At 50.9% G+C, this 25,905-nt stretch overlaps 2 protein-coding genes across 13 annotated transcripts in view; one reads left to right on the forward strand and one right to left on the reverse strand.

Moving 5' to 3' along the window:
• Positions 1–8,285: 8,285 nt before the first annotated feature.
• On the forward strand, positions 8,286–11,231 carry MYOG (myogenin). Its single transcript, XM_003893278.5, has 3 exons — positions 8,286–8,873; positions 9,647–9,728; positions 10,333–11,231. Exons 1-3 carry the CDS (start codon positions 8,328–8,330, stop codon positions 10,452–10,454), a joined length of 750 nt encoding a protein of 249 aa, XP_003893327.2. The 5' UTR covers positions 8,286–8,327; the 3' UTR covers positions 10,455–11,231.
• A 4,736-nt stretch (positions 11,232–15,967) lies between these two features.
• PPFIA4 (PTPRF interacting protein alpha 4) overlaps positions 15,968–25,905 on the reverse strand; it is a 53,206-nt gene continuing 43,268 nt past the window's right edge. For 8 of the 12 annotated variants that reach the window (XR_002517913.2, XR_002517912.2, XR_002517911.2 and 5 more), the window contains 5 exons: positions 25,610–25,785; positions 22,907–22,975; positions 18,930–19,110; positions 18,610–18,719; positions 15,968–18,368 (listed from right to left, as the gene is read on the reverse strand). Coding sequence is in view for 4 of the 12 variants with exons in the window: in XM_021928476.2 (XP_021784168.1) it covers positions 18,319–18,368; positions 18,930–19,110; positions 22,907–22,975; positions 25,610–25,785 (476 nt within the window). In the remaining 8 variants the exon portion in view is untranslated. Of the gene's footprint in view, positions 18,369–18,609; positions 18,720–18,929; positions 19,169–22,906; positions 22,976–25,609; positions 25,786–25,905 lie in introns of those variants that run through there. The other 4 variants (XM_021928476.2, XM_021928471.2, XM_021928465.2 and 1 more) reach the window with 2 other exon arrangements.

Here is a 25,905-nt window from a genome sequence, read left to right on the forward strand (position 1 = left end):
TTAATGGTCCTATCTGCTAAGTTTTTTTTTTTTTTTTTTTTTTTGATAAGGTCTCACACTATCTGGTCTGGAGTGCTGTGGCATGATCACAGCTCACCATAGCCTCGACCTCCCAGGCTCAGCCTCAGCCTCCCAAGTAGCTGGGACTACAGGCATGCACCACCATGCCTGGATAATTTTTTGGTATTTTTAAATAGTGACCAGGTTTTACCATGTTGCCCAGGCTGGTCTCAAACTTCTGTACTCAAGTGATCTGCCCACCTTGGCCTCCCCAAGTGCTGGGATTACAGGTGTGAGCCACTGTGCCTAGACTCCTATCTGCTAATTCTATCACGTTCCTATCATTTCTGGGTCTATATCAATTAATTAATTTTTTTCCTGATTATGAGTCACATTTTCCCCTGCTTCTTTGTTGTCTGCTAATTTTTTATTGGATGACTCACTGTGAATTTTACATAACTGAGTGTTAGATTTTGTTATAGTCCTTTAAAAAGTATTGGACTTTGTTTTGGAAGACAGTTAAATGAATTTGATGGTTTTGAGGCTTGTTTGAAACTTTTTGAAGGCAGATCCAGAGTAGTTTTTATTTTATTACTAAGGTGTGACCCTTTTGTGATCTCAGTTAAATGCCCCATGTCTTCAATGAGCCCTCTCACTTTGACTGGTAGAATTGAAAAAAATCCTGGCCCTATGTGAATCTAGGAATTGTCTGGGGCTTTTTTGTTTTGTGTTGTTTTGTTTTGTTTGAGATCGGGTCTCACTCTGCCACCCAGGCTAGGGGTGCAGTGGTGTGATCACAGCTCACTGCAGCCTCAGACCTCTTGGGCTCAAGCAGTCCTCCTACCTCAGCCTCCAGAGTAGCTAGGACTACAGGCACACTCCATCATGCTCACCTAATTTTTAAAAATTATTTTTTGTAGAGACAGAATCTCATCATGTTGCCCGGGCTGGTCTCTAACTCCTGGACTCAAGTGATCCTCCCCACCGTGGCCTCCCAAAGTGTTGAGATTACAAACATGAACCACCATGCCTGGCCTAGGAATTGCTGACATGAAGAAGAGGGCAGGATTGTTGGACTTGTTGAACAATTAGATGCGGAAGGATAAGAAATGAAGAGCAATTACTGGGTGGGTGGTGGCATCAGTCACCATATAAGAGGGATATTGGAATGGAGGACAGAGTGAGTGAATTCTATATCAGACAGATTTAAGTTTAGGAGTCTGCATGACATGGAAGTGGAGAAGTCTACTAGCACCTTGGATATGTGATCCAGCTCAGGGAAGTGGCAGAGGCTAGAATATAGACTTGGGAGTAATTAATACATAACATAAATACATCATTTGGTACATAAAGTTAAGAGATGTTAACATTTACCAAGCATTTATACACATGGTAGCTAAAACTAGGTGAAAGAATGAGACTACAAAGGGAGACTGTAAAAAAGCAGACTAAAAATTAAAAATCCTTCTTAAAGGGTGGGCAGGGGTGAAGTGCGTGAAAAGAACAAAGAGGAGAGGAGAGAGGAAGCAAAGAGAGGAGGAGAAATGGTGAGAAAAGTTAGAGAAGAGCCAGGAGATGAAGGGGTCCTGGAAGCTAAGTGAGCAGAGAGTTTTAAGAGAAGCATGGTCAACATTGTCAAACGACACAGACCAATCAAGTAAAATTAAAACTGAGAAATATCCACGGGATGGTGCCCGGTGAGGGTCTCTTTGATTTTGGGAGGACCCATTTTAGTAACTTGGGAAGGTAGAAGCCAATAAGCAGACAAGCGAATGGGAAGTGAGGAAGTGGAAAGAGTAAGTGTAGACTCCTCTTTCTAGAAATTTGGTGAATAAGGGAAGGTTAGTTTTCAAGCCATAGCTGAGAAGGCTCCATGGAAAAGAGAAGGAATTTATTTTATTTTATTTTTTTATTTTTATGGGAGAGACTTCAGCATGTTTATGGGCTCTAAGGAAAGCCCAGCAGACAGAAACAATGGAATGAAGTCCTCAGAACAGATCAAAGTAATGGGATCAACAGCACTGGCAGAATGTCCCCAAGTCTCTACAGTTAATAGGTGGCAAAGTTACTTATGATTGGTGGGGAAGACATGATTCATCACCACACTTTAAAAATAGAAAAATGAAGCCCACAGTGGGAAGAGAATTGCCTCAAACCATACAGCCTGGGACTTCATAGAAGAGATCTGACCCCACCCCTGGCCACATGACTTTCTATCCCAGAAGGCTCCCTCTGTGTCAGTGTAGAGCCCTGGCCACCCCTGCAGAAACCTAGGAAATGTTGGATGTCTGAGTCCCAGAGAGGAGAATGTAGGGAGGGTCATAGGGCACATTCTGGGAAGGGGTGGCTGTCCGGAGAGGGACTGGGGAGGAGAGGACAGAGCTGGGAGGAGAGCAAAGGCATCTCCACCCAGGCAGCAGCTGCTTGCAAATATGTTACAACTTGTCAAAGGGGCAGAAATAGATGCAGTCCAGGGAATGGAGTGGGTAGCGGCATGCTGAAGCTTCCGAACCCACAGAGAGGGCAGATTTGCGGGGGTGGGAGGGAGTAGCAGGGAAGGTGACAGCCAGGGGGGCAAATCCAGAGGTGAGTATGACAAATATATGCCAAGCAGTTCTAAGTAGGTGGAAATGGGTCCAGAGAACCATCTGGTTACCTTTCAGTGAGGTTAAACCTGGGAGCCGAAGTGGAGATGGGAAAAGGACAAAGTATCTCTAGGAAATCTACCGTCTCTGATCCTGTGAGTCTACTCTTCGGGGCTAAACCTGGTTCAGACAAAACAGTCCTCCTACCCTCATTCCATGAGCACTTCCTCCAGATGCACATGCTAAGTCAGGAAAACAAACAAACAAACAAACAAAAGGCATCCTAACCAGTCAGTCCGGCATCTTGGTTTACAGATGGGGAAATTGAGAACCAAAGAGGAGACAGGACAGCAACACGAACTGCCTTATCCAGGGCTCCTTCTACTTTCCCTCCACATCCTGATGGTATTTGTCCTAACCAGGAGCTGAAGGCCCGAAGGCCCTGTTCCCATAGGAACGTAGGATTCTTGTAAGAAATCCCCACCTGCATTTCCAAAGGCCCCACCAGAGCCAGGTCCCCAGTTCACACTGCTGAGCCCAGTGCTGGTTATTTTTAAAACCAGCTCTCTGCTTTGTCTCCACCAAACACCTCCCCTTGACCGTCACCCACTCTCCTCCAACCCAACCCCTTCCACCTCCAGGTCTGCACCTTCCCATACCCTAAAGCCAGAAATTCTTGAAGAATGATCCTGGCTCTGAGCATCAGATTCCAGGCAGGGACGGGATTTCCCAGTGGTCATCTGATGCTCAGTCCTCCATGGAAACAATGTGTGGCTGCAGACGCCTGGTGGAGGGGGGACCCTCCCCTCCTCTTCACATCTCAATCCTGGCATCTGCCTCCAAATCTCCCCTGTCTCAATCCCTCAGGCCTCTGCCCGGCACCTCCAGCCCACTCTCTCTCTCACACCTTTCCTGTATCTTTTCATCTCTTCAGCAGTACCTCTCCTGATGCCTCTCTAAACCCTCCATTCAAACTCTCCAACCCCTCACTGTCTGCCTACTTGTGACCCCAGGCCCACCGGGAAATATCTACTCACTTGCTGCTTACTACTTACACTTCCTCACCTGCCAGCCGCAGGGAGGGAGGAGGCTCCGGGATTCAGAACAGGCACCCTTCACACTTCTGACATTCATCCTCTGTACCCTTGGGCAAGTCATTTCCCTTCTCTGGGCCTCCATTTCCCCATGTGTGGAGGAAGAAGGTGGACTAGTGGATTCTAGACTGCCTTGCAGCTCTGACATTCTGTGATTCTGTGATCTGTTCTCATTCTGCTGCAAAGCTACTGCCCCACAAATAATCAGTGCTGATTTGCATGTAATTTTTATGCATCTACGTCCTACTGAAATGCACATGCATTTGCCATCCACCTCCCCCCCCCTCCCACCCCCCACCCCCCCACTTCATCCTATCCAGCCTAGGAAAATATATGGTGGGAGACCTGTTTGGAGTATGAGAGGCCCCCACCCTTCCAGACCCTTCTCCTTCTTGCTCCTCTATTCCCAAGTGCATGAGACTCCAGAATGGAAAATTTGCTTTGATTTTAGCCAAGTACTATGCAGCCCAGGTCAGCCCACCTGCAACATCAGCAGGGACTAGAAGATGCTGAAGGCCAGAGAGCTGTGACTGGGTGTGCAGCAGAAGGGGTAGTACGGAGCAAGGAGCAGGTGAAGGGGATTTCTAAGCATTTTGAAATCCAGCTGCTACCATGCAAATGACATCAGCCCAGCATGCAAACAGACAGAATCAAGTTGAGACAGTCAGGGTTGGGGAGCCAACAGTGTGGCTCTGGAGCCCCAGTAGGGGATAAGGGCTTCCTCTGGAGGGCGCAGGACTGCTGGAGGAGGAGGCTACAGTAGAGGCAGGGGGCCCTGTGTGCCCAAGCCAGCAGGGATGGGGATTAGGGCCGGACGCCCTGCTGTCAGGTTGGAGCTGATGGATCGCCGCTGGTGGCGGAGCACAAAGGCTGTTCTGTGCTTGGCACCAATGTGTTCCCATCCATCAGAGGGCAGCTTGTGGGGGTGCAGGGGGAGGAGGACCAAGCTTCTAGATGAGGCGTCTCCACAGCTTGGCTCTGAGAGAAGAACAAGATGGGTAAAGGGCCAATCCCCCCCGCATCAGGGTATGGAGAGGTCAAAGACACCTGGTTCACTCTATCAGCTCAGTCCTAGGAGGGTCTGTGCCCCATAGCTGGGCTTTGACATGGCCCCCACGCTGCTGTAGTCAGACATACACAAACACACGCACAGACAGGGATTCACAGAAACCAGGCACACAAGGTCACCCTAACCTCCCGGCTCTGCCCTCATGTTTGGTCAGAGGCAAACATCATCCAGACAGAAGGCCAAACGCATGCCCGACAGAGCTTCTGCAGGCAAGCACCGAGTCTAGGCACTGCTCTTGCCCCAGGTCAGGTCCCAGCCGGGGAACTGACAGAGTGGGTTCTCAGTAAATGTGTGTTGAGCAGATGGAGTGAATGAATAAATTCCTTCTCTGGATTACATCAGCACTTTCTCTAGCCTGCTCTTTCTACCTTGGTTAGATGACTTTGTGAACTCATTCTCCTTATGCATCAGTGAACACACTGAAGGCAGAGAGGGCATGTCTTAGTAACCCAAGCACCTGGCACAAGGTGCTGAATGCACGGTACTTGATCGAAAAAAAAAAAATGGATGAATGAATAAACACACCCAGGGTGGAGCCAGGTTTTCCCTCCTCCATTCCTGCTGCTGTGGTCCCCTGCAGGGCACGCAGAAGTAGAAGAGAAGACAAAGCAAGAAAAGGGAATAACATTTACCAGGAATATCCATGTGCCAAGTACATTATCATTTAATACAACCATTCCCCTATTGCGTGCATACTCACCGTCCTTTGCTAGTCTGAAACATGCGCCCTCTCCCAGTCGAATTCATCCTCCTGCCTCTGAGGGGGTTGTTCAGACCTTCATCATCTCATTCCTGGATGACCATCACGCTGTTCTGTGTGGTCTCCTTGCCTCAGCTCTCAAGTCCTTCCCTGCCCAGTTGGGCCTCCTCCCCTCTGTGCAAGTTTGTCTCCAATCGCCCCCTTACCTGAACCCCAAGCTCCATACAAACCAGCCTACCCAAAGACCCCTTCCCCTGCTCCTCTCTCCTCATCCGAATCCTACCAGTTCTCAAGAGCTGGCCCAGCATGCTCCCCAAGCCTTTTGCAGAGCCCCAGCCTTCAGCGATTTTGCTGTCCCAAAAATTCCCGAAACGCTTTTGAAGAATCTACTGGTTTGCAATTGATCACAGCCCCCATGTTTGCTGTGGAATCATCATAGCTCTCCCTTGTCTTCTAATCCAGCTTTGACATGTCAGCCCATGCTCACCAACTAGATAGTAAGGTCTTGAAATCCCCATAGAGCAAGCCAGCTCTGCCTCCATTTTAGAGGAAGAAGACACATTATTTAGAGGTAAGGCACACTGGATCCTGGAATAACAAAAGATGCAAATACGGGGGTTCCTATAGTGGCTTCAACATGACTTCTTTTCTCAGGGCTCATAGGATTGGAGTGTAAACTGAGGCTTTTTTTTTTTCTTTTTTCTTTGTTTGTCAAGGGATGTGTTGGAAATAGAGACTCTTCTTCAGCCCAGCTTGTCAGGGGAAAGCAAAGTTTAGAACCCACACAGTACCTATGTTGTTAATTTCTTTTTTTTTTTTTTTTTGAGGCAGAGTCTCGCTCTGTCGCCCAGACTGGAGTGCAGTGGCGCGATCTCAGCTCACTGCAACCTCCGCCTTCTGAGTTCAAGCAATTCCCTGCCTCAGCCTCCTGAGTAGCTGGGATTACAGGTGCCTACCACCATGTCCGGGTAATTTTTGTATTTTTAGTAGAGACGAGGTTTCACCATCTTAGCCAGGCTGGTCTTGAACTCCTGACCTCGTGATCCACCGGCCTTGGCCTCCCATACTGCTGGGATTACAGGTATGAGCCACCACACCCAGTCTATGCTGCTACTTTCTATCATGCTGGTAAGGCCAAGAACAGAATTAAGACCTCACTGTTCTCCCTCAACATGCTTAGGGCTCTTTTATTGTTCAGCTATGTTCCCTCCTTCCCCCCCTTTCCTATCCCAAAAGGACATCAGAATTCTCCTGGCTCCCTGCTGTGAACAATGAGAGGAAGGAACACTGGTTCTTCACATGCTGCACAGATCTCATCTCCCCTGTAATCTCCCCTGAGTCCCCAGCAGGGTTCCCCTTCCTCTCATTGTCCTTGCCACTGGCTTGAACTTGTCATTTTGATCTGTCATAGGATGAGGAGCAGGACAGATCAGACTTGGTCTATGGGGCCTAAGGGAAAAAACTAGGAACAAAGGGTAAAAGATAGAGGGAGAAGATTGCAGCTCAAAGCTGCACGTCAATGGAACGGGCTGTCTCCTGACATGAGCAGAAGCTGAACAGTGGTTGCCTGGGAGGAGATTCGGTCATCAGGGGCTAGGTAGAAAGAGGTGACCACCATTGTCTACCAGATGGTAAGGTCGAGGGCAGGGACCCTGTCTGGGGTGTCCCTATAATCCCCAGCCCTAAGACTGAGCCTTGTTCACTGCTGGTGTCTGAGGTCTGCCCACTGCATTGGAAAGAATTTGTCCTCTCAGACCCTGAGGCACCTACTGAGAGGTGACCATGGCCTGAGAGGCCCGAAGATTATACAGTCCCTGCTCCACCTGACATTTGAGACCTGCGTGATACATGTAAAATTGATGGCTCAGACGAAGAGGCAGAACAACCAAGCCCGATGGCCAAGGAGAGAGGAGATTTAAACTGAGTTTGAAGGGCTCTGTTTTTTCTCCTTTTTCACCCCCATCCACAGTAATGAGTCAGGAAAATTCTGGTGTTGGAAAAAGAGTTGAGGAGGTAACATAGAAGGACAGATCAATGGTCCGGAGTGAGACAGGGAGGAGACAGGGAGCTTAGTACATCTTGACCTTGCGGCTCTGGGGAAGGTGGCACGTGTAAGCTGTAAATTCTAATCTTTGCTCTGACCACGGCCGCTGTATTAAAGAGAAAATTTCTCTTGACCCCTGCCAAGAAAACCAAAAACCAAATAATTTATCTTGCCTCAACTTACCCCCCATCACATGAGACCTAAGAGAACATATAGGTCAGAGCTGCTTGGGAACCCCAAAAGTGGAATCTATTAGCTGCTCTGAGTCTTGATCCCTTTTATCCCCAGATACTGAGTGCCCATGAATGCCCAGAATCTGAAGCAGTCCCATTCTTTCGGGAGGGAGGTCTTTAAGAGTCTCATCGACTGATGTAGTGTGGTTAAGGTGCTGTCAGGAAGCAGGGAGATGGATAAGTTGGCTCTTAAGGCCTCTTCCAGCCTAAGCCTACCCTTCCTTGTTCCCTCCTCCCCCTACACCCACCAGCTTCTTGGGGACTAGCAAGGAGAGAGCAGGCAGGCCGCCCAGCTAGGAGTAATTGAAAGGAGCAGATGAGAGGGGAATGTGTCCTCCCCCAATGCCCCTGCCCCACAGGGGCTGCTGAGAAATGAAAACTAATCAAATTACACCCGACGGCCTCCCGACCCGTGCACAGGAGCCCGCCTGGGCCAGGGACAGGCTGGCTGGGTGGGGTGGGGGCCATGGGGGAGAGAGAAGGGGAATCACATCTAATCCACTGTAAACGTCTTGATGTGCAGCAACAGCTTAGAGGGGGCTCAGGTTTCTGTGGCGTTGGCTATATTTATCTCTGGTTCCATGCCAGCGGGGAGGGTTTAAATGGCACCCAGCAGTTGGCGTGAGGGGCTGCAGGAGCTTGGGGTCTGGTGGCAGGAACAAGCCTTTTCCGACCCCATGGAGCTGTATGAGACATCCCCCTACTTCTACCAGGAACCCCGCTTCTATGACGGGGAAAACTACCTGCCTGTCCACCTCCAGGGCTTCGAGCCACCAGGCTATGAGCGGACGGAGCTCACCCTGAGCCCCGAGACCCCAGGGCCCCTCGAAGACAAGGGGCTGGGCACCCCTGAGCACTGTCCGGGCCAGTGCCTTCCATGGGCGTGTAAGGTGTGTAAGAGGAAGTCAGTGTCCGTGGACCGGCGGCGGGCGGCCACACTGAGGGAGAAGCGCAGGCTCAAGAAGGTGAATGAGGCCTTCGAGGCCCTGAAGAGGAGCACCCTGCTCAACCCCAACCAGCGGCTGCCCAAGGTGGAGATCCTGCGCAGCGCCATCCAATACATCGAGCGCCTCCAGACCCTGCTCAGCTCCCTCAACCAGGAGGAGCGTGACCTCCGCTACCGGGGCGGGGGCGGGCCCCAGCCAGGGGTAAGTGGCCATCCCGTCCCCCTGCCCCAGGGGGAGGGGGCCAGAGGGAGGCACCTGGACAGCCTCAAGACCCCAAGAGGGGCTCAGAGGGTTGGAGCAGGTGCCAGACAGGGTCGAGGGGCTTCAGGAGCCCTTACCCGGTCAGAGCTGGGCTATCCAGCTGACCTCCTGTGTCCTGTGTTCTTTCCAGACGAGATAGAGGCAGTGGGGAGGAAGTGCAGAAGGGGTGGGGGTGGGGAACACAGGACTGAAGAAAGGATCAGGAGCAAGGCCACAGTCAGCCCGGGTAAGGGTGAGGATTAATCGCAGAGCCTGAGTCAGAGCCTAAAAGGCCAGGCCAAGTTCACCAGAGAAGGCTGCTTTGCCCCCTGCCCCACCCCCATCCTGGGTGTGGCTGAGCAGAGAGAAAACCCACTCAGTCTCATTGGAACTCCAGCAGGCCTGCACAGAGTGACCTTCACTGGGCCAGAAAATCTGTCTCCATCACCCTTATCACCAGAGTCAGGAGAACCAGGGACCTTTAACCTGGGGTCCTGTGAGGGCAGAACCACCACTCAGGATGGAAGCCAAGAAGGCCTGGAAGCAGGGCCTCTAGGACATGAGAGGAGCTGGTTACTAAGATTCTGGGGTTGGGGATGGCCTGGGCTGGAAGGCCACAGCCTGTGGCCCACCCTCCAACCCCACCACAGGTGCTTCTGCCCACTGGGACTAGGCAGAGAGACACATCAAAGAACGGCTGTGCCCCGACCTTGGGCCTTCGCCCTGTCTTGCAGGTGCCCAGCGAATGCAGCTCTCACAGCGCCTCCTGCAGTCCAGAGTGGGGCAGCGCACTGGAGTTCGGCGCCAACCCTGGGGGTAAGTGAGGCCTGACCCTGGTAACCTTGACTCCAATCCCTCAGTCCCTCCCTGGGCGAGGTTCTTCCCTCTTACCTTATTCCTTGCTCCAGTCCTCTTCCCTTGGGTCTCTCCAGGGACCTGCTGACTCCAGGACCCAAAGAGTGGGCTGGGAGGTTCTGTGTAGCCCTGCAGTCTTGACCAGCAAAGGAGTGATAGTGGCTCCTGCAGCTCCCCAGCTGATGCCTGGTGGTTGACCTTCTCCACAGAGAGGACAATGTCCCTGCCCCAGGGGTCCCTGCGAAGTGCTGAGTCAGTGCTGCAAAACCGGGCCGAGCAAAGGGCAGGTCCAGTCTCTGGGGAGCTCCATCCTGCTCCAACTTGAGTGACTGCTTCCAAACCCTACCTCACTAGGGGAGTTCAGAGAAGAGGCACACACACACACACACACACACACACACACACAGAGCATGGGGAAAGGCAGGGACTAGGGAGTAGAACTCCGGAGCTTTATCCCCCATCTGTCCTGGAAAACCTGTGTCACCCCAAGGGTCCCATCCTCTATTCTGGGCCTCAAGAACCCCCACTCCTCACCCAGGTACCACCTTCCCACCTCCCCTTACAGATCATCTGCTCACGGCTGACCCTACAGATGCCCACAACCTGCACTCCCTCACCTCCATCGTGGACAGCATCACAGTGGAAGATGTGTCTGTGGCCTTCCCAGATGAAACCATGCCCAACTGAGATTGTCTGCCAAGCCAGGCATCCTTGCAAGCCCCCCAAGCTGACCACAGATGCCACTGCTTCTGTAGCAGGGGCCTCCTAAGCCAGGCTGCCCTGATGCTAGGAAGCCAGCTCTGGGGTGCCATAGGCCAGACTATCCCCTTCCTCATCCATGTAAGGTTAACCCACCCCCCAGCAAGGTACTGGATGCTCTCATTCAGCTGCCTCCTTAGAGGACAGGGCATCCCCTTTCCAGGAAGGTAAAGCAGGGGACCAGAGCGCCCCCTCATGTATGCCCCAGTTCAGGGGGCAAACTCAGGAGTTTCCTTTTTATCATAACGTGGCCTCTAATTCCACCCCCTAAGTGAAACGGTTTGAGAGACACAGACAGTGTCCTGACCTGGACAAGCTGTGCACGTCTCCTGTTCTGGTCTCTTCCCGATGCCAGTGGCTGGGCTGGGCCTGCCCTGAATTGAGAGAAAAGAAAGGGAGAGAAACAATCCTCTGTTCCCAAGTCCCTGGGGGGCCAAACTTTTGCAGTGAATATTGGGAACCTTCCAGTGGTTTTATGTTTTGTTTTGTTTTGTGTGTTGTTTGTAAAGCTGCCATCTGACCAAGGTCTCCTGTGCTGAAGTTGCCGGGGACAGGCAGGAAAAGGGGGTTGGGGGCTCTTGGGGGTGATTTCTTTTGTTAACTAAGCATCGTGTGGTTTTGCCATTGTTTTGTATTTTTTTTTTTTTTTTGCTAACTTATTTGGATTTCCTTTTTTAAAAAATGAATAAAGACTGGTTGCCAGAAGAGTGTCGGTGATGATGCAGAGGGAGGGAAATGACTGACAGCCCTGCCCCCTCCCACTGAGCAGTCCAGACACACCCTAGTGGGCGGGGCTCCACAGCGCTGAGGGCCTCATCTTGCTGGTGGTCACTAGGCACTGGGGACCCCGGCTCTTTTCACCATGAGGAAGGAAGTCGAGCACGTCTAGACCTCAGTCTAGGTGGAGACCAGATTCCACAGACATCCTTGTGGGACACGGAGGACAACTGGCTATGACTATACTTCACAGCCATTGCTCACAGGCTGCTGTGCTCTGCGTCATGTCCCAACAGGTCCTCCGGTTTCAGTTAACTGAGCAATTCGTGAGCCCAGTGCTCAGCCTACAGCCAGGGTGCAGAGCTAGAAGTTGTGGTTTCCCTTCCCTAGTCCCCACCTCTGCCCTGGTGTCACAATACCAGGAGCCCTATAGAGAAGTGGGAAGTGAGGAAGGCAGTGGGGTCAGACACTGTCATTTCCTTGCTGGCCAAATAGCATGGCCCCTCCCCATTCTCCTCCATTCCCTCCAGGCAGAAGGGGATTGTGGTTCCTGCTTGCAGCTCCCAGCATGAAGGAGATTCAGATTTAGCTCGGGGAGGGTAAAGGGGTCCACAAAGAACAATCGAAGAGAAGCTGGGTTCTCTTCATTTGGGGTGCTATTTTTCAAATATTAGCTTCCTGAGGGTAGAAGGTGGGTGGGAAATTGAGAACAGAGATTTTTGGTTAGACATTACACAAGGATTAACTGGGGAGTTAACAGGAGCTAGAATTCAAACGGAACATGGACATCTACTGAAAACGTTATTAATTCCAACAGCTTGGGGCTAAGTTCATCTGATTTACTGCAAATTATAAGTTTCAGAATCATTACCAAAGCAGGGATTCAGAGCATGGTACATTCCAGCCCTACTTAATTCTTTGGGGCCCTTGACAATGGACTTAACCCAGTGTTGCCTGAGGCTCTAGCGACCCCCCTGCACCCGCTCTGAGCTCAGCTGGGCCATCTCTCCCACACCCACCCTCCTGACCTTACTGCCGGAGAGGAGAGTTAACACTGTGCCCCCCGAGTTTCTTCAGAAACTCTGCCTAAGGAAAACAATCAGAAGAAGCCTCTGGAGACTCAGAGAACTCAGGTGAGGGTGCAGAAGGGAGGGTCTCCCCCACTGCCTGCTTGTCCCAAACCAGTCAGGCAGGGCTTATTGGGAATTCCAAATTGGCCTCCTCTGCTCCCATTGGTGGGATTTTCTTCTTTTCAACTTGGTGTCACTGAGTTTAGTCTTTCCCCCTTGGAGGGGCTGGAGAGGAAGACCAAGGTCATTTCCATGACTCTTAGCTCTGATTCACTGCCCTGGAGAATGAGGAGGGCAAGTGGGCTGGCTGCAATGCCTTGGCTCTGGAATCTACATTTACTCCTTTATTACCCCCTAAAAATTCTCAGAACACATTCATGGAGGATCTTCTCCTCTCAAGTTCATTTCCTCTGCCTCTGGCACCTCCCGCGCTCCTAGGGTGGAAACAGCCCTGTCACCTGCAGCTGTGACCTGCCCATCCCTCACCCTCCTTCTCACTGGGATAAGAAGGGCTGGCCAAGGAAGGCACTCAGCTCTGCTGAAGCACAGGTTCTGGGGCTGCTGGATATATTTTTTTAAGTCTACTCCTCTTCAGTTATTCTGACAATTAGACAGTGAGGGTCTTGCTCAGACTCTGGAAAGAATGAACAGTCCTCAGCAATGACACTGGATGCAATAGATCCCTACCATGGTGGAGTGTAGTCACTGTCTACTTACTTTTTCATGTCTTTAAGTCCTTAAGGGAAAAACAATTTGCTAGAATTCCACAGGTGTGAATGGCAAACTCTGCTAAGCAGGAGCCCAGCCTCACTCGTTATTTTCACAGAATAAACAATTGTTATCAAAGCAGGAGGAATTTTTTTTTTTTTTTTTTTTTTTAACGGAGTCTCGCTCTGTCGCCCAGGCTGGAGTGCAGTGGCGCGATCTGGGCTCACTTCAAGCTCCGCCTCCCGGGTTCACGCCATTCTCCTGCCTCAGCCTGTCGAGTAGCTGGGACTACAGGCGCCCAACACCACGCCCGGCTAATTTTTTTGTATTATTAGTAGAAACGGGGTTTCACCATGTTAGCCAGGATGGTCTCGATCTCCTGACCTCATGATCCACCCGCCTCGGCCTCCCAAAGTGCTGGGATTACAGGCGTGAACCACTGCGCCCGGCCACATGGGGACTTCCTTAAATTAGCAAATGCTTAATCTTCACAACAGAATTACAGAGAAGACTCCAATTAATGAATAATGAGTTGGAGTTCTTTAGGGAGATTAGCTCAAATGTGTTCTTTAGTTGGAAGCACCTACAATAAATCAAACCGGGTTAATCAAATGTTGCCTAATAACGGACTTTAGGGAATCCACTACAATGAAAAGATAAATATTACTTAAAATGGGCATACCAATTGTTGGTGTGTAAATAGGAACTTCTTAGAGTGCTGAGATAATTGGTGTGAACTGAATGCTTACAGTGCTACTTGTGGCACTCCGATAAGCATTCCTAGGGATCTAACCTCTCAGAGTAATTTATTTGGTAGACTGGAAAACCTTCTTAAGTGCTGCAGGTGTAGACAGGGTGGATCAACTGGCGAGGGAGGTGGCGGAGGGATGGCAGAGGGTGAGAGGAAAAGATACCCCTCAGCTCAGGTATCTGTTTCCTGGATAAAACGCCACCCCAACATGTTAGGTTCCTTGGGCTTCCCCGGGCTTCTGGACCCCAGGCTGGGGCAGAAAAGCCTGAGGGTGGGCCTGGAAGACTTCAGGTTGAGCCGGGATCTTGGCTAAGGAAGCTCAACCCAGTCCTGAGTGGGAACTCCAATCACAGCCCCTCCACGATTCTGGCTGTGCCTCATCCCTGTCCCCCTCAGCCACAGGTCCCCACGTGGATCCGGGCTCCTGGCCCCTCAATGCTTGGAACATTCCTAGAGGGAGCAAAGGAAAGGGTTCAAGGAAAGACACCTAGATTCTTCTTCCGTACAAGTGCGGATGGAATCACGATGTCCAGTTCTCACCTTAAGCCCAGCATGTCCAAAATCAAACTCCCATTTCCACATAAGTCGGCTCCGTCTATATCCCCTGTCCCAGTGGAAGGCAGCACAACGAAGTCATAGTTTTCCTGGATCCCTCCAGTGAAGATCTCATTCCCATGGCTAGCCAGTCACCAAGGCTCATCAATTTTACCTTTGATCCTGGAGAGGGTAGCAAGGGACTCCCAGAGGCCTGTAGGCACAGGGCCAGTACCTTCCCTCACCTCTGTTTTCCCTCCCTGGGCTGTGTCCAGGGTGCCTTGTCCCACTCCCTCCTGTCACTTGTGCCCATGGACTCTGCTGTCCTTGTTCCATCCATGTTTGGGGCACCATCAGCCTTAAAGAGGACACAAGGATGCAGGGTGCACTGTGCTACACAAAGGGGAGTTCACCACTCATGGGAACAGGGGAAACACGGCCCCCCGAAGATTCATAGCAGCCAAAGACCACGTGAGTTGCACACACAAAGGAGTCAGCGAAAGGGAGCTGGGTAGCTTGGGAAGGCTTGTTGAGGGGCAGGGGCTTGAGTTCACTTGAAAGAGAAGATAGCAACATTTGATAAGCATTCCTTTTCATCATGCTACTCCTAATGAAAAAAACAAAGACAAAAACTCCTGGCTCTGGGTCAGGAGTTTGAACACACATATCATAGTTAAGGACAAGGCACTGGAGTCAGGAAGGCCTAGGTTTGAGATCCACATCTGTCTCTTACCAGCTGTATTATCTTAGTCTTAAAATGTCCTGGTCTATAAAATACTAAGAATATATCAGAGTTGTGAGGATTCATGAGTTAATGTATTTACTATGCTTAGAATAGTGTCTGGCAAACAATATTACTCAGTAATTTTTAGCTTTTACTAATATTAATCCTTATATAACCCTCTGAGAGAAGGCTGGTGCATTTATTCATTCGAGGATATACACCTAGGGGTGCAGAGATCAACGAGGCTGCCCCAAAGCAGGGAACTCGCAGTCCAGCGTGGGAGGCAATCACTGCCCAGCCTGTGCAGTGTGCAGAGTGTCCGGAGAGCAGAGGTTGCTGGTTAACTAGTTCTGCTGGGGAAAGGCAGGTGATGCCTCCCCAGTGATGCCTGAAGTGGTCTTGTCAGCTCAAAACTACAACGGTAAGGACAGAAGCAGTCGTGCTGCCTTCTGGTGACGGGGTTGGGTGGACACCATGTTTCTGAGTTAGGTGGACTGGGGACTGGTGGGAGGAGGAGAGGTGAAGGAGCCAAGTCATGAATGGCTTCTTAGGCCACACTGAGGAGGAACTGCAACTCTGAGCTAGAGGTGCTTGGAGCTGCTGAAAGTGGGAACAGTGGAGTGATGTGACCAAGGGGCATTCAGGAGAAGGAACTCCAGGAGCAGCGGGAAAGGGTGACAGCCTGACCAGGTGAGAGAGATGAAAGAAGACACCAGGCTCCTCTCTCCTTATCTGGTCCTTTACCCACTGGGCACATGTAACCCAAACATTAATCTATCAATCCTGTGCTTACATAAACAGACAGTTATTGACTGTAAGTTCTGAAAATTGTATATTTCCTTCCCAGAGTACAGCAGCCTTTACGACTGTGAAAGCAGCTGGAAATCTCAGGTGAGTTCAGAGTTTAAAAAAAAAAAAAAAGACTGGAGGCCATTTGTACATTATCTTAAAACCAGATTGTTTATTAGTACGTACACACCCACACTCACACCCACACACACCCATACACCCATTCCTGATGCACTGAGCAAGTACAGTACTGAGAAGGGACCTGATGAGATACAGGAGGCTGGTGTGGAGGGCTCGGGTCACTGGTGACTCGCCAAAGAAAAAAATATATTGACTATGAGGCAAGGGATACACCAAGACAACAGCCTTCCATCACTGTTTGCACAGATTTCTTCAGATTTCTCTTCTTAACACCTCCCTGCAATACTTCTCAGGGTGCTCTGAATGGACCCAGCTATCCTGGCACAGCTACTGCCTTACAACATGGCCAACAGTGGCAGGAGTTGTAGAGGAGAGAGGCTGGGACTGAGTCTCCCATACAGCCAGCCCATCAAGAGCACCCTGAAGGAGTCAGATGGCTGTGCATTGCCCAACTCCACCAATCTTAGGAATCTCCATCATCTTAACATCCATTATGCAGGGATGGGAGTTCTTTATCTCCATCCAACTCATTTTCTGCACAATAATCCCTCCATCTCCACTCCCAGCAACCTGATGGCAGGGAGGCCAGGGAACACTAAGGGAGAGCAAGGGCAAGTGGCTGCCTTGCCCAAGCCTAGGGGAGAGCCCACCCCACCACACCACTGATGAGCCTCTCCTCTACTGAAAAGGAGCAGCAGGCTCTAAGCCCTGGCACTGCCCAGGTGCCATTGCTCCTTCTGGACTGGGTGCCCTGGCCCATTATCTCACCTGCAAGCCTAGCCCCTGCTCAGAACTCAAGGTGATCAGGTTGCAATGCAGCTGCTCCAGGCACCTGCAGGATGGCACTGCACTGGCCCCTCTCCAAGAAACATGTGCCAGATGCTTTTCCTTTCCTCTCACTTTGATGAAGCCCTAGGTTCCATCATCCCACCCTGAACATAAGTCTTGAACATTTTCAGGCACCTAGGTAGGATGAGAGAGTAGGTGAGGAGGGGGTGTTCCTTGGGAATAATATTCCTACCAAAACAGGACCTGTATCCCTCAGCTCAGGTTCCCATCATGCTGCTGGGGAAAGCAATGAAAATGGTGGAAGCTGGGTGGATCTTAGGAATTCCAGGAGGAGGCAGTCCCTATACACCAAAAGAGCTCTGGATGAGGGTTAGGTGATGTGGGGACAAGCAGGAGAGTGGTTGACTTCACCAACATTGGTTTTCCTGAATCTGGGACATGAATCACTGTAGGAGAAACTATTTTCTTCCTGGGAGGTCAGAGAAAGGAGGCCTCAGTCTGCCTTTTCCCCAAACTTGACTTTAGGGTCAATGTATATTCCATCCACCCATCATGTTCATTTTTATAGGGCTGGGATTACTAAAGTGAGGCAGAAGAGGAGAGAAGGGAAAGGGATGCTGGGAGCAGAGCTAGCAATGCATGGTTAGATCTGTTCTGCCCCAGAGTCAAGATCCACACAACCTCCCTTCCCCACAGCCCAGCAGAAGCTCCACCCGATGGTTGGGGCAGGGGACATTCCCCCTGCCCTTTGGGCTTAAGGCTACCCAGAGGCCATCGGCTTTCTCTCTGGCTGGTCTGCCTGCACCTCTTATTGGGCAGGGGCTTAGAGTTTCCCCATCCTCACCCTTGGCTCAGAGCTCAGGGATCCATTTCTCTCTGGTTCTTCCCAAACCCACATTTGGGATTCAGCTTATGCCAGGGCCTGGAATCTCTACCTCAGTCTTCCTCTTCCCAGCCTCACCATCCTGCGGGAGAATGGGGTCTTCAGTAGCCCTTCCCAGTCCCTCCCTGTCCCCAAGAGAATGGGGACAGGAACCGCAGTCATGGTGATGGGTTGGGAGAGTGATGATGCTGGGGATGCCAAAACCAGCTGCCAAACCATTTGGCACAGCCAGACGTGGAAAGAGACCCTAAGGTTGAATAGCCCAAACAGGGCTGCGTCTGAAATGACCCTTTCTTAGAAGGATCATCCCAGCCCGTGGCCCAGGATCCTGGTCTTGGTGGAGGCTGCGGTGCAGACCAGGCTGGGTCCAGAAGAGGAAGGGTGGCTTCACATCCACCCTGGGAGGCCCTTCTCTCCTTCCCCCAGAATCCCAAGTGTGGACAACCTGGGTGCCTCCACAATACCAGGAGACCCCAGCCACACCCACCAGACTTACAATGGACACACGGTGGGACTCTGGGTAGTGGGGTGCCGAGGGGGTGGACGAATATATTCTGAGATCCAGGGCAACCGTAAAGTCACGGACGAGACTAGGAGCCGCGGAAGGAAGGGGAACGAGCAGGAGGGGTCAGGGCCAGTAGAGCCTGTGAAACCCAGAAGAAGGAAGCCAGCCCTGGGGGCCGTGGCTAGTCCCGGAAGGCGGAGAGCATGTGTCCGTAGAGATAGTGGGAGTGAGCTGAGGGAGAGAGAGAGACAGGCACCACACTGTGAGACAGGTTGCAGGATGTGTGCGGCAGCGGCAATGCAGCGTGCTCCAAGCGCAAAGCGCCCCGGGCCAGACGAAGCAGGAAGGGACAAGCCGGGCAGTGCTGGTAAGCGGGGCTGGAGCGGCAGGGCCAGGCCGGCAGCCAAAGGCAGGTGCGTGGGGCCGAGGGCCAGCAGCAAGGTGCCTGCGTCCCTGGGCCTGGCCCACTTACCCCGAGCCACGGGCACACCCCCCGTCAGACCCCGGGCGGGAGGGTGGGGGGTCAGCAGGAGTAGGTCCGAACCGTGGAGGTCTCCAGTCTCTGCGCCCCCGCCGTCCCGGCTGGGAGAAGTCGGCAGCCGCGGGAGAACACACAGAGCGGCGGGTTAGTGCGCGCACACGCTCCCCGCGGGGCGTTAGTGCAGCGGCAGCCTGAGAGCGCGGGGCACCAGCCTCGGCCTCGCCCCTCTCCACCCGGCCCGGCCCCAGGGTGCCAGGAAGGAGCCCGCGCTCGGCTGGGCCTCGGCCATGCCCAGCCCGCCTGTTACTCACCTTCAGGCATGATCTTCTTTGGCGGGGCCGATGGGGGCTGCAGGGACCCCAGGGTGGACACACGGAAGCCCGCCGGGAGGGTCTCCGCCGAGGCGCTGAGCATGCCGCCGCCACCGTGGTGCTCCCGCGGCCGGAAGCGCTTCCTCCAGGAGGGCGCGCGGCGGAACACCTTGTCATCCCCCTGCACCGTGGGGAACACCAGAGGCCCAAGGGCCTGTTGGAATTGCCATCCTCACGCCCTGCCGGGAGGGGGCCAGTTGCAGCTGGTTCTAGGGGCACCATTCCCACCCCTTTGGAAAGAGGGAGCGAGGTCACTTCCCCTTTCTAGCCTTGAGTCTTTCCATCTGTACAGTGAATGGGGAAACCCTGCGACTCTGAAATTCCCTGTCTCCGGGTGGCGGATGGAGGGAGTGTGTGAGGGAGAATCTTGTTGGGTCTGCCATCCTGCAGTTGAACTGTTTCCCAGTCCACCACAATCTTCTCAAAGTGGGCTTGGCATGACCATTCACCTTTCAAGGCATTCCTCAGCCTCAGCCCATGGGAGGTGACAGCCAGTCCCTATATACACCGTCCTGTCCTTCTGGGGCCTCCGAATGGCTGTAGCCCAGTATGCCGGAAGTACTGTGTCTGGCGGGAGTCAGACACCTGGCTCTGCCATTTTACTGGCTATGTGACCCTGTACCAGGTGAGTGACCCCTCTGAGTCTGTTTCCTCATCGGTAAAATGATAATAGTAACATCTGCCCGGCCTGTTTCTCAGGTTGCCTATCACTAATGGGATCAGATGAGATCACCCTGTAACAGGGATGGGTCAGGCAGACCACCAAGCAGACGCAGGCTCCTCCAAAGGACATGGCAGGCAGCCCCCCTGCCATCTGCCCCCCCTCACCTATGCCAGCCATGTCTCCAAAATAACCATCTCTGCCACAGGGCACCCAGGACCCCAACCCTACAGGATCCCCCTCTGCACAGGCCTCCGCACCCCACACTTAGAGCCTCCATCACCCTGCTTGGAAGTCATGCCCAATCTCCCTCCACCCCATGTTCTCGGAGCTGATGCAGGCAAAGTGGGACTAGCAGGAACAATGGACATTCACCCGCCTGTTCTTGCCTCAACAACCCCTCCCAGCCCTGACCCCCTAGGGTTTGTTGTACGTGCCCTGAGTGGGTCAAATGCTCTGATAAATTCTCAGCACCATGTACCTCTCTGTCACAGCACTCATCCTAGTAGCACTTTTATATGTATTTATGAGATTATTTCATTAATACAGTCATGCACCACATAATGTTTCAGTCAGTGATGGACGGCATAGACAATGGTGGTCCCATAAGATTATAATACTTTTACTGTCCCTTTTCTATGTTTAGATATACAAATACTTACAAATGCCAGCAGTATTCAATACAGTAACAAGCTGCATAGGTTTGTAGCCTAGGAGCAACAGGCTATACCATACAGCCAAGGTGTGCAATAGGCTATACCACCTAGGTTTGTGTAAGTACATTCTATGATGTTCACACAGTGATCAAATTGCCTAATGATGCATTTCTCAGAACTTATCCCTGTGGCTAAGCATCATTAAGCCATGCATGACTGCATCTCTTTCCTCCTCCTTTTCCCACCTCCTTCCTTTCTCCCTACCTCCATACCTTCCACTTTCTCTCTCACTCTTTCTCCCTCTCAAATTCTATGCTCCACGGGGCAGAAACCATAATCTTTTTTGTTCCAACCAACGTATCTCCAACCTCTGAGCAGTGCCCGGGATCACATTAGGTACTCAATAAATACTCATTAAATGAATAGGTGGCAGCTGGCTCTTTATGCAGGAGTCCCATTCCTGAGTTTGTCGGGAACTTGCCTTGTCACTGCTATCCTCCCCATGATCCTGCTCTTACCCTAGCCCAGAGCCTCTTTTCTCTCTCCCGCCTTCCCCTTGTCTCCATTTCCACCTTCAGCCAACCCTAAGGACCTGTTTCTGCATTCCTCCCCTGTCCCCTAATCGTCAGATGTTACTCCTTCCCGCTCCCCTCTTCCTTATTTCCCTTCAGTCCTCATCTCCATGTACAGGGAGAACTGGATACCGCCCTTAAGAGCCTTGAAGCTTCAGAAGGGACACTAAGAACCAAAATCGGCAGAGGGTGTGGTTGCAAGAGACAGCTCAAGGTTGCTGATGATGTGCTAGAGAGCTGGACAGGAAGCAGTCTCCTTGGACCCCAGACCCTCCCCTCACCCCCAAATCTTACCTTATTCCCAGGACCTGGCTTCTACTCTACGCTTCCCACAAAAACCATCCTCTCTAGCCCACACCTAGTTGCAGTCCCAAAAACTCCACTGCACAGCTCTATGTACACCCCAATGTCTAATCAATAACTCCACCCAAGTGTCTGGGGCCTGATAGGTCAGATAGCTCCACAAGCTTCCCAGAGGAAGTGGAACAAGGGGGAAGAGCTCAGAAATCAGACTTGCATCTGTTCTGGTCCTGCTCTGCCACAGCAGATAAGTTCCCTCTTTGAGCTTCAATTTCCTCATCCGTAAGATGGGCATCATAACCTATCTCATGTGGTGATCATTACCATAAAGTGAGACATCGTCATCACTAACCACCATGCCTGGCACAATACCTGGCACAGGGCAGGCATTCAAAATATTTTTGTAAGGATTGGAGGACTACATAGCTTCTAAATTAGACAGCACCACACTAATAAATATATGGGAGTCATTTCTCCAGACAGCAACAAAGAAAGCAGAGATCCTAAGTGCATGTGGAATTAGTGGGAGGGTCAATACCACAGGGGCATTAGGAAAACAGAGATCTCTCAAGAGTTGCAATAGCTCTGGGTTGGGGTGGGGGGGGCTGCCAGTTTATCCCCTTTAAGGTATCTAAATGACCAAAACAAATACTTATATAAATATTTTTTTCTCCCAAACTTCAAGGTACCTCTGTGAAGAAAACACTTCCACAAAAATTCCTGAGAATACCCTGTGTCTCCCTGAGGCAGAGCAATCCTTCTACAAAGGTGGATTTTAGCCCTGTTTTAAACCCTACTAAGAAACAGTGATCTGACTGAAGACGGAGCAGCGAAAAACACTCTGGGCTTTCTTTTAACTTGTTTGGAACCAAATCAACTAGGGCAGACCTGACAGGCAAGGGCAGTGATAGGAAAGTGAGGAGGGAGGAAGAAGGGAGGAAGAGGAGACGGGGGCCAAGGAGGGGCTATGACCTCAGCAAACCAGTGCAAAACAAAACAAAACAGCAGGATGCTTAGGTTGGCATCTCAAAGGGGACCATAGCTCAGAATGCCCTCAACTCAAGGGGAAGGCCTGATGAAATCAAGTGCAAGGGACTGTTCCTCCAGTGACCAGGAGGGTGGAGAGAGGAAAACTTTAACTTGGTGTGAAGGTAGACCAGAGGGTGAAACTAGGGAAACCTGGGATGGTAAAAGCCTGAGCGTGTGTTTAGCTGTGCAGACTGCACTGGTGAGCAGGAGAGCAAACCTGTAATTTAACAAACTCAGCAGGGATCTGCCTCCACACACCCACACTCCTGAAGGATGGGCTGGAATCTTACTGAGTAGGCTGGAGGTGTGCTGAGCTCAGCACTGAAGAAATACGGTCTGAGACATCAAGAAAAAGGTGTGATCCCAAAGATATGGCCCTTGGGGAAAATCTTTGATCCTATGTGGATAGGAAGGCAGGGCATAGAATTAGAAGATGACGGAAGTACAACACATGGGCCTTCAGCTTTTGCACAGGAGTTTCACAGAGACTTCTCCACAACCTATTACTACCCCAGACAAGTTCTTCTAAGGCTGGTCCATTTCCTCAAGCCCCTGGCATTCATCATCCCCATCCCCTCTGGCTCTCCTCCCTTAGACTAGCCTTCCAACAATTAGCCCAGGGAAGGCAGAACTCATGAACTTCAATCCAATTAAGATGACCAAATCCCCAAGGTTTCTAATTCATGGCCAGGTACTCACGTCATCCAGCTTCCGGTCTGTGCCCAAGGCCAACAGGTTATTGAACTCTCTTTCCATCACCTGGCGTGCCTGGAGTCCATAGAGCAGGAGAGGGAAAGGTGGGAAGGGCTATAGTTAACTACCTTTATGCCATCTTTCACCATTTTCCTAGGGTCCAAGGGCAGAGATACAAGGCTTCAGTGCATTTAGCCTGTTAGAGGGCTTTACACACCTTTCTGAAGCTGCTCCTTCAAGCAAACTCATAAGTAAAGCTGTAAGCCTAGGATTCTTTCATATACAGCAAATTAGAAAAACATATTTTTTTTAAAAAAGTAGCAGCCTTGGCAACATAGTGAGACCCTGTCTCAAAAAAAAAAAAAAAAAAAAAAATTTCATTAAATGGGCATGGTTGTGAACACCTACAGTCCCAGATACCGGTTGGGCAGGAGGATAGCTTGAGCCCACCAGTCTGAGGCTGCAGGGAGCTATGATCACACCTGCACTCCAGATTGGGTGATAGAACAGGACCTGTCTCTAAGAAAAAAATAAGTAGGATCATAGAACACATAGATAAAGAGACTTCACCTAGTTGGAAAAAAAAAATTGTCTGAAAGGGGAAAATCGTGCCTGTCTTTCTGGAGGGGTACGTAAGCATGTAAACCATGGATAACCAGAATGTGACTGATTTGGATTAAATAAATATATCTGGTAAGTTTTCACATCAAAAACTTAAAATTAGGAAGCCTGCTCAGCTATGGATATTAGTTGTCCCTGGGCTGTGTACATACAGACTTTCTTTAGGCCTCCCAGGAGATTAATTCGTTCACAGTTTTCAGAAATGCCAGAAACAGAAAAGTTTTCAAAACTGCTACCAGACCTTTTTTTTTTTCTTTTCTTTTTTTTTTTTTTTTGAGTGAGACAGTGTCTCATTCTGTTGCCCAGGCTGGAGTGCAGTGGCACAATCATGGCTCACTGCAGCCTTAAACTCCTGACCTCAAGCAATCCTCCCACCTTGACCTCCCAAAATACTGAGCATACAGGCCTAAGCTACCACATCGAGCCATTCTTAACCATTTTAAATGAGGGATTCCATATTGGGTCAGACACTACTTCTTCCGACAGCTCAATGACTGGGTCAGGAAATTAAGAAAGGTTAGAAAGCCATGGAGAGGTGTCCCTGCTGCTATTTACAGAATTATTGCTTTCCTCCAAAACTGAATGCATTCGAGATAGGAAATCAAAGAAAGAGAAAAGTCCATTTCTGGGTAGAAAATATTACGCATAGAGTTCAATAAGGACAGTCTGGGCCAGTATTGGGAACATAACATTTTTAGAAATGATCTGAAAGGAGAAGCATAGTAAATTTCAAGTATCCAAATGACACTGCTCCTCTGGGCAGTGAAAGGTGAGGAGGACAGGTGTACATTTCAGAAGCATCTCACAAAGCAATGTGAGTGGGTAGGAAAGTGGCAGATGAGGCTTGTCCAAAGTGGGCAAGTGGAGAAAACTGCACTTGGGGGAGAAATCCAGCTTCTCTTGGAGAATGAAGGGATCTGTCCTATCCGTTTTGACTGGCTGGGGTGGGGGTGGGGGGTCACTGCAGAATGCCTACAGGACACACTGGCCCTGTACACTGCCACCACCCCTAAAAGGCCAACACACTGCCCAGAATTACGAGACAACACAGCCCTACCCTCACTCGAGCCAAAACGTGTCTGCTCCCAGAATAGCCTGTGCAGCTCTGGTGGCTGAATTTCAAAAGAGATCTGACAGCTGCAAACAGTCCAGACAAGGGCAGCTAAAACAATCAGGGGACAGAGGCAAGTCTATATGAGGAAAGCCTAAAAGAATTAAGAACACTCTGTCTGGAGAGACAAAGGCTTGGGCCCAGAGGCAATACAATCAGAGTTTATGAAATTATAAAAGGTGAGAACTGGTTAAATACAAATAGCCTTACCAAACCTAAACTATGAGGAGGAGGTAGTTCCTTCCCCAGGGGCCTGACAGGGGCATTCTTAGGACAAATAAAATCAGGAAGTACTCCACACAACAAGCAGCACTTCTAGAATCTATTACCCACAGGAAGTTAGAAGGGCCAAAAATATAAATAGGTTCAAGAAAATTTAGATATATTCTTAGATGACAGCTCCATAAAAATGATGAAACGTAATTTCATGAGATGTTTAATCATTTGAGCTGTTGACAGAGAGCCAAAGCCCAGGCATGGAGAGGCTCTGGGCTGTGTAATTTGGTATATTTCGCTTTTTTAAGCCTGGGGGCCCAGGAGCAGATCCCTAGGGTGGTAGACAAAGGTGATATGGGCTCTCTGGTCCCTACGGGCCATGGGGCTCATTCCCCTCTAAGAAAAGTCAGATCAGAGAAGCAGGATGAAAAGGAAGGCTCAGCGTCTCAGCTATGAAGTGGGGTTAGGAGGAGATGGAGGTACCCAGGGCAGGATGGGGATGTGCATTGTAAGAGCACACTGTGTGCCAGGCCCGTGCTAGGTGTGCCCTGTATGTGAAGACCATGTGTTCCCATGAGGGCTTGCTTATGCACAGGGGACCACTTAGAGGAGGATTGAGGACATTGCGATCCCCTCTGGCACAGGCCCTAGAAAAGCTCCCCAACCCCAAGATACCTAAGCCTTTGTGTATGAGGGAAAGAAAGAGAGCAAGTAAGGGAGACAGAGAGAGACTGAGGTTGAATGATTAAAAGGCTACCCACCTGGGTGTTCTGTGTGGGGATCTGAAGGATCAGGGCCAGTGTGTTGTGGTCGAAGTTCTCGTCCAGGGCCAGCAAGGCTCCATGCACACCACTCTCATGCAGGTTTCCGGCATAATCCCGGAGCCCAATAGACTGAACCCAATGAACCACCTGGTCGTTGGTCCAGACTAGCACATCTGGAGTGTGGGGGAAGAAAAGGGATGGAAGAAGATACTACGCTTCATCAAGGACCCTCCAAGGACAGAAGCAGAACTCCCTAAACCCAGAGCCCCAGTCCACCCTGCTCTCTGGCCCCC

Source organism: Papio anubis, chromosome 1 (genome assembly GCF_008728515.1).
Source record: "Papio anubis isolate 15944 chromosome 1, Panubis1.0, whole genome shotgun sequence".
NCBI lineage: Eukaryota > Metazoa > Chordata > Mammalia > Primates > Cercopithecidae > Papio > Papio anubis.